The sequence below is a fragment of the Vigna radiata genome, unplaced genomic scaffold (genome assembly GCF_000741045.1).
Source record: "Vigna radiata var. radiata cultivar VC1973A unplaced genomic scaffold, Vradiata_ver6 scaffold_154, whole genome shotgun sequence".
In the NCBI taxonomy this organism is placed as follows: Eukaryota; Viridiplantae; Streptophyta; class Magnoliopsida; order Fabales; family Fabaceae; genus Vigna; species Vigna radiata.
Window position 1 is genome coordinate 354,309 of NW_014542916.1, and position 7,776 is coordinate 362,084.

The 7,776-nt window shown below is 29.5% G+C and overlaps 1 protein-coding gene across 1 annotated transcript; it reads right to left on the bottom strand.

Annotated features, from left to right (window-relative positions):
• Positions 1 to 5,417: 5,417 nt before the first annotated feature.
• On the bottom strand, positions 5,418 to 7,418 carry LOC106752532 (two-component response regulator ARR9). Its single transcript, XM_014634227.2, has 5 exons — positions 6,960 to 7,418; positions 6,752 to 6,861; positions 6,497 to 6,574; positions 5,989 to 6,059; positions 5,418 to 5,860 (listed from the first exon to the last, which is right to left on the bottom strand). Exons 1-5 carry the CDS (start codon positions 7,063 to 7,065, stop codon positions 5,494 to 5,496), a joined length of 732 nt encoding a protein of 243 aa, XP_014489713.1. The 5' UTR covers positions 7,066 to 7,418; the 3' UTR covers positions 5,418 to 5,493.
• Between the last annotated feature and the right edge of the window lie 358 nt (positions 7,419 to 7,776).

A 7,776-nucleotide genomic window follows, 5' to 3' on the forward strand; every position in this document is an offset into this window, starting at 1 on the left:
AAAATATATAATATTTTCAAATTTGTCATCTTAAAGCACGTATCAGGGAATTTTAGATAAATATAAAAAAGTAGAAAATCATTAAAAATGAGGAAAAATGATAAAAGAACCCAATAAATACCGTAAATGTAAGGGTGTTTCTTCTCAAATTTCTTCCGAATTTTTTTTTATCTGAAATAGGAACGAATGAGTACGTTTCGGAATTATTTTTTTTCTGAAAGTGTTCTGGAATGCAAGGATCCTAAAAATTTCCGAAAAAAATTATCTAAAATTTTTTATACATGGATCAGTGGGAAATATTGAAAACAAAGGCCCAATACTTTTAAACGCTCTTTTGGGCTGTTTTTATATCCATTACAACTTTTATATATATATTTATATACATACATATATATATATATATATATATATATATATATATATATATATATATATATATGTAATAAAATAAACCAATAAAAAATTATTTTTTCTTTCTTTATTACTTCAAAATGTAAAAACGAAAAAAAATACAATAAAATAAATGAAAAGAAAGTTTATCTTAATGTTTTAAATCCATTTTTTTAAGACAAAATGAGTTAAAATTAAAATAAATGGTCCAAAGCTTCTGGATGTGATAGAAAGGTTCAATAATTTGTGAATTGTTATCAACTAAAACTAATTATAAATTTGTGTATATAATATGATGGTTTAATCATTCACCAAGTCCCTACTTTTGCGTGAAATCTCAATTTAGTCCCTTTCTTTTTCGTTTTCTCAATTGGGTCCTAATTTTTCAAAAATTGCATCAATCAGATCCTTTCCGTTAAATTGGGGGTAACGGTGTTAAGTCTGTGTGTGACGTGGCACGTTGTATTGAGTTCATTTTGACGTGGCAGAGTGAATTAGAGCAGATTAAGGCACGTGTCGGGATTGTTAATTTTTTTAACGAATTATAATAATTAAATTTTTTAAGGAAAAATAAATAAACCAAAATGAAATAATACTAAAATGAAAGTCATAAACCAAAATTGTTGTCGGGAATCTTCTATTTTCGAATTAGGGATTGGGAGAGTACATCTAGGGTTCGTCCAAAAACTCAAACCATTTCTGAAAATTGGGGAATCAATTTGGGGATTTAGGGTTAAATAGAAATCCATCATCAGGTTCCTCGGATACAGGTAGAAATCCTTCCTCCCCTTTAGGAAGAGATATAAAAGCACCACTCCGAGCCAGATTCTTCACTAAACCAACCAGTAGTTGCCCTATGACAAGGTTTGTGCTTTTCATCACATTATCTTTCCTTGAAATAGGTTTTGAATTGCTCCTCTTCCCAGATCCAACTTTATCTGTCTTGGCAGGTGCATCTTTTCGTTGCTTACCAGTGTCAGCATTTTCACGCATAGAGAGAGAAATGCGCCGAGATTCATTATTCACTTCAATCAGTTTCACCTTAACTTCTTGGCCTACAGAAACAACACTTGCAACGTCTTTAACATAACTATCACTTAACATTGAAATATGAACAAGGCCATATGTGAAAGCACCAAAATCAACAAAGGCACCAAATGGCTGGACAGATTTTACTTTCCCAGTAAAACTTGCCCCAGGAATCAAATCCTCATTCTTTACCGGAGGCATCTCACTTTTCCTTGCAGGTCTTGAATGCTTGGCTTTAGCTGTATCAGGATTGGCATCAGACTTAGAAGATGAATCTTCACTTATTCCAATTTCATTTGAAGAAATTTCACCAGAATCTTCATCTACAACAGGTGGACCTGGTTCCTCCACTACTACATCTGTTTCTGTGGCAGATATGGAGGTTCTAGACTTTCATTTTAGTATTATTTCATTTTGGTTTATATATTTTTCCTTAAAAAAATTAATTATTATAATTCGTTAAAAAATTTAACAATCCCGACATGTGCCTTAATCTGCTCTAATTTACTCTGCCACATCAGTTAATGAACTCAATACAACGTGCCACGTCACGCACAGACTTAACACCGTTATGCCCAATTTAACAGAAATGATCTGATTGATGCAATTTTTAAAAAATTAGGACCCAATTAAATAAACGAAAAAGAAAGGGACTAAATTGAGATTTCACACGAAAATAGGGGACTTAATGAATGATTAAACCTAATATGATTGAGTAAGTTTCTCTCTCTCAGTTAAGTAGTCAAGTTTAGTAGGTTTTTTCAACGCTTAGTCACATTTATATTTTAACTGTTTTTAAATTAAATTTAGTCTGATTATTCATGAAAAAAAAATCAACTAAATTATTCGATGTTTAGAAAATATAACAATATATTTTTTATGTGGCTAACTTATTACATAATGCAAAAATACTAAAAAATAAAATAAAATGTGATTAATATATATTTTAATAACGCTAATGTATATTGCTTAAATTCAAGAGTCGATTTGTTTTTTTTTAATTAAAATAATTTGATCGTATAATGTCTGTTGTTTTTTTTTTGAGTTGAAGTTCAATGATTTTCTTTTTCTGAAGGAGTCAAATTTAAGGAAATAATAAAATTGAAAAGGTAATTCAACTTTTCTCTAACTAAACATTTTCTTTTAAAATTAAGGCCAAGCCCGGTTATTATAAAACAAAGGAAGGAAAAAATATTACCTAAATTTTGTAATAGATATTTTCCATATTGATAATACTTTAGAAATAAAAATAATAATTCAAGTACTACACTGTATGGTTCGCTGATAATCTTAGGAACAATTCGTGACTTCATGACGTGATGTTAATAATCGATCGATTTTTCATGGTAACGCCAGTTGATTGATTGGTCACACGATATTGGACAAGTTATATTACCTCAATGACTGAGCAGAAATGTGTTTTAACCTAGTGACCGAGTGGTAGTGTATTATATTCCAGTGACCGAGTGATAATGTACGTGATCGAGCAGTATTACACCATACTGTTACCGAGTTGCAAATGAGAGACTGGACACACATAAATTAAGTAAGATGGCTAGTCATTAATAACTATTTAATAAGTTTAATGATTATATCAAATACGAATATATGATATTAATAAGGAATCAACATGTTATATTACCTGAAAATATATTATATTAACAGATAATTAATGAGTACAATTGTTATGAAGTCTATAAATACAATATTAATGTCCAAATTTTTTAGTAATCACATAACTCCTCTTATACAACACATATATAACTTGAAGAGAGTATTTCTAGGTAACACGTCGATCAATAGATACGTATCTTAATTAAAATATAATAATCTTGTGTTTACATTTTATAAGTATGACTTTTGAGAAGTTGTCCACTGTATTTGTATTCTTATTGCACATCTTTCAAGATAAAAATTATGGCATGTTAAATAAACATAAATTTTAGGTGTTTTTAGACAAATAATGGTGCTAGTCTATGATCTATAGACTTTTGCTTGGTAATTGAACGAGAGGCCCCTCAGCAACAACATTCTTTTCTAAGATATCATTAGATAATGACATTTAAGATCTATGTAAAAATGCTACAACCACTCAAATTATTTAAAATTTTAGGATTATTGGATCTCCAAACAATTTAGGTTCCATTATTTAAAAAAAAAAAATCATTCAAAACACGACATAATCCACTGTAACCCATATATCAAATTAATATAAAAATAAATAATTTTCACAAAATTATATACAATTATATCAAAATTTCATTAAATGCATGTAACAACAATTAATATAGTTCTCACATTCCAATTGTTTAACCATTAATAAATTACTAACTGAAAATCGTGAATACGTAAGTTAAAACTAAAGATTTAAATTGTTTTATTTTCGTTTTTTTTAAATCTTGATTAAATTCTCGAATTTTATTTAGGTTCTTACTTTTTAAAATATAATATAATTTGACTCATATATTCATGATTTTTATGATTTTTTTTATTTTTTTAAGTAATTATATGTGATCCTGTACCAGAGATAATATGATATGATAATAATAATAATAATATCATGAGTTATAATTAGAATAAATATAATGTAAAAGATCTTAATTTAATTTCTGTATTTAATTTTTTTCTTGATTCTGTTTTAATATTTTTTAATTTATTTAAATTTTGTTATAAATATTTATATATCATTAATTTTTATACGAATTAATTTAAAAATAACAATTTTATAACATTTAAATTTGTAAAATTATTATTTTTAAATTTAAATGTTAAATTTTAAAACAGTTTAATAATAACTTAAATAAATATATTTAAAATTTTAAAACAAAACTTAAATAAAATTTAATAAAAAATATAAATTGAATAAACTTCATAATAAAAATATCAATTTTAATAAAAATATTTTTATAATATTTATATAAGAATTAAATAGGATTGAACGGAGAATCCTTCCACTTAACAGAAGTTGTATGAAATTTCCGAAACAGCTTATACAGAATGACAAACAAATATCTTCTGTTCGCACGAAAAGTGTAAATTAAGGCAATGGACGTTAAATAAAGCAATGCTTTTTTGTTTGACGTGAGTTTTGTCTACCTTAATCTCATTTTCGTATTTCCAAAACTTCATTTAAACCTGAAAAAACACCCTTTATTACCGTCTTTCTTTCCTAAATTAGAATATTCAATAGAGCTTCTAATATAAAATATGATAAAATAATAGTAGAATTATTTCACAAAAAGATATAAGATGTTACTTTAATAGTAGTGACAAAAATATATAAATAGTAGTGACAAAATTCGATAAACAAAATTTTTCCACGATTAAATTTAAAATTTTTAAGTAACCCTGAAATCAATAGTAGTGACAAAAATATATAAATATCTGTAACAATGACCTTTCGTTCATCATATACTATTTTCATTGTTACCTTAGTGGAGTTTTGTAGATAAAGTTTATTTTTATTTTCTGAAGTCTATTAAATTAGTTAACTTATACTTTTAATTCATACCATTTGAGAATACACTAAGATCTGTGCCATGAATTACGATTTGGTAAATGAAATGCTACATTGTAAAAAAAAAAAAAAAAAAAAACTTTTTCTGTGCATACATTTGTCTCTTGCTTTATCAGAATCAGTTGTTTTTGTGGGTTTTGTTAACATGTTTCAATCAAAGAATTATTCAAGTGTGTTGGGTGTTAACAGGGAAGTAATCATAATTCACTCAGACTTCAAGTTTGGTATCCTATTTCTTACTCAATTTAATGTTTTTTATTTAGTTTAATTTAATCTCTTAATTTTAAAAATATATAAATTTAATTTTTGAAACTAAATCTTGTTAAATTTATTTCCATTGAAATATATTTTATTTGAATTATTTTTCCTGTTTTACACTATGCCGCTTTAATGTTTACTTGCGTTTGAAACTATAAATAAATTGGGCAAAATTTAGTCATAAAAACTAAATTTATGTATTTTCAAAATTTAGAAAACTAAATTAAATAGAAAGATGATCTAATTTTAATTTTTACTCAAAAAAAATAATAAAAAAAACATTTTTAACCTTTTTTTTATCATACAACAGTAGCTATGCCGCTGTATCTCGGTCTTGTTCTGTCAGTCTCAGGTGAAAGCCCCTGTTCCATGGTTTTCCTCTTGTTATTGTTGGCTTGTTGTAGTGATTGTTGCTGTTGTTCTATAGTTGGTTGTGGACGTGACTCTGACTCTGGCTGAGGATCTTGCGGATTTGGTGCTTGTTGCTGGTCATTTTGGAGAATTTGCTGTGTCTGTTGCTGTAGAAATTGTGAGTTTTCAATCTCTTCTGCTGTTACTTGCCTTTGATCTTTCAACTTAGTTTTCTTCATGTGGGGTTTAAGCTTGTTCAAATCTGACAGCCTCACAGGCTTCAAGAAAAATTCTTCTGCTCCTTCCTCCAAGCATCTACTTGTCAGTTTCAGATATTATTCATCAGTACTTCACTTCAAAAAAGTATATGTTCATAGGAAAAAGAAAGAAAAAAGTTTTTTAATTTTTTTTTCAAAAAATGATTAACTAGTTCTTCTTCTGACCTGCTAATCCTTGAAGGCACATTCTCAGATGACATAATCACCACTGGTATGTTTCTCAAAGATGAAGATTCCTGAAATATCAGAGAGAATCCTATGTAAGTTTTTGAGTGTGTTGGTTCCAGGTGGAATAAGTGAAGGAGACACAATTTTCACAGATTCTGAAACGGTTTTTCACTAAAATCAAATAGAGCTACTAAAGTAGGAGCTTTAGGAAAAGAAAAATCTTTGGATCAGATATTGAACCCGATTTGTTTTGGGTGGAAAACTGAAAAGCAGATGGTAGAATTATTCCAGGAGATTATAGTTGATTTTTTGTGTGGTGTGAAATGAAACTAGTTCCACTTGCAACTTTAACCAACAACATCAAATCGGAATGAATGCACAGTTTGAAAATGGAAAGTCATCTACAAGGGCCTTTGCAAAAAGGAAAAACAATCTCGGTCACAAAAACTCAGAAGAAAAGTGGGGAATATAATGGATAAAAGAGGGAATAGAAAGCAGAGCATACCTTGATTTTCTTAAGCAAGTCATAGCCTGTCATGCCAGGCATACAGTAATCTGTTATCACAAGATTCACCTCCACCTCCTACAAACACATAAAATTCCAAAACAATTTCAGAACCCCGGAAAAAGAGATTGATCTATGGCTAAAAAAATTCAAGTTCATTAAATTAAAATTAAAATTAAAATTAAAATCAAAATCAAAATCAAAACAGCTTCACGCATTCTAACCAAAAAAAGAAAAAAGAAAATAACAACATACCTGATGGTTGTTGTGGTTGGGAGAAACAGATGGCGTGCTTGGGTTGGTGTTTTCATTCTCACGCAACCCCAGAAACTCCAAAGCCTTGCTACCAGAATCAACCGTAGTAACTGCCATTGAGAAAAAAGAAAAAAGGGTCCTTCTTATAAGACAAGACGGAAAACAAGAGCCGAGAAAAAAATATGAATTTTGGCCTAAAAGAAAGCACCTTGGTAGGAAGAGGTTTTGAGGAGCCTCTCGATGAGTTTCCTATCTATGATGCTGTCATCAACAGCCAACACATGAAACTGCGACTCTGCTGCAGCCATCCCCATTTGGTTGAAGATGTGGAGTGAGGAAGAGAAAAAAAAAAAAAAAAAAAGGTAGTTGGAAGAATAGTTTTGGTGAGTGTTATGGGAGGAAGATGAGAAAGGAAGAAGAAGATGGAGATGAAGAGGAATAGGAATAGGAATAGGTTTGTATTGAAATAAGAGCGACGAAAATCCTCATCCCAGAAAGCAAGATCCGACCAGATTTCATCCGAAATCTTGGAAATTTTCCAAGTTGATCTTGAATTACCGAGGAAGCAATGGGAAATTATAAGATAAAGAGTAGGAAGAAAGAATGAAGGAATAAAAAAAAGAAATAAATCTTAGTGAATATTTTTGGGTTGTTGAGGGTTGAGAGATGGGGTGAGTGAGGTTTATTTATATATATATATATATATATATATATATATATGTATAATAGAAGGAGAGAGAAAATGGTGGTGAAAGTAGAAAGTAGGAAGAAGGCAAAAGAGGAAAGAGAAGTAGAGAGAGAGAGAGAGAGAAAGGTGTGTTGGTGGGACCCACAAAAATCCCTTGAAGAGATACAGGTGAGGTCAGCAATGGTGCCTTTTATTTTCCCCTGGGTGTGAAATCATGTGGCGCTTACCATATCTTGGGCAGGTGGGGGAGACTGGTGCCAAAGAGAGGCCAATTTCTTTTGATTCCCTTTTAAGATTTGCTTCCCATGCCCATCCCCATCCCCATCCCATTCATGCA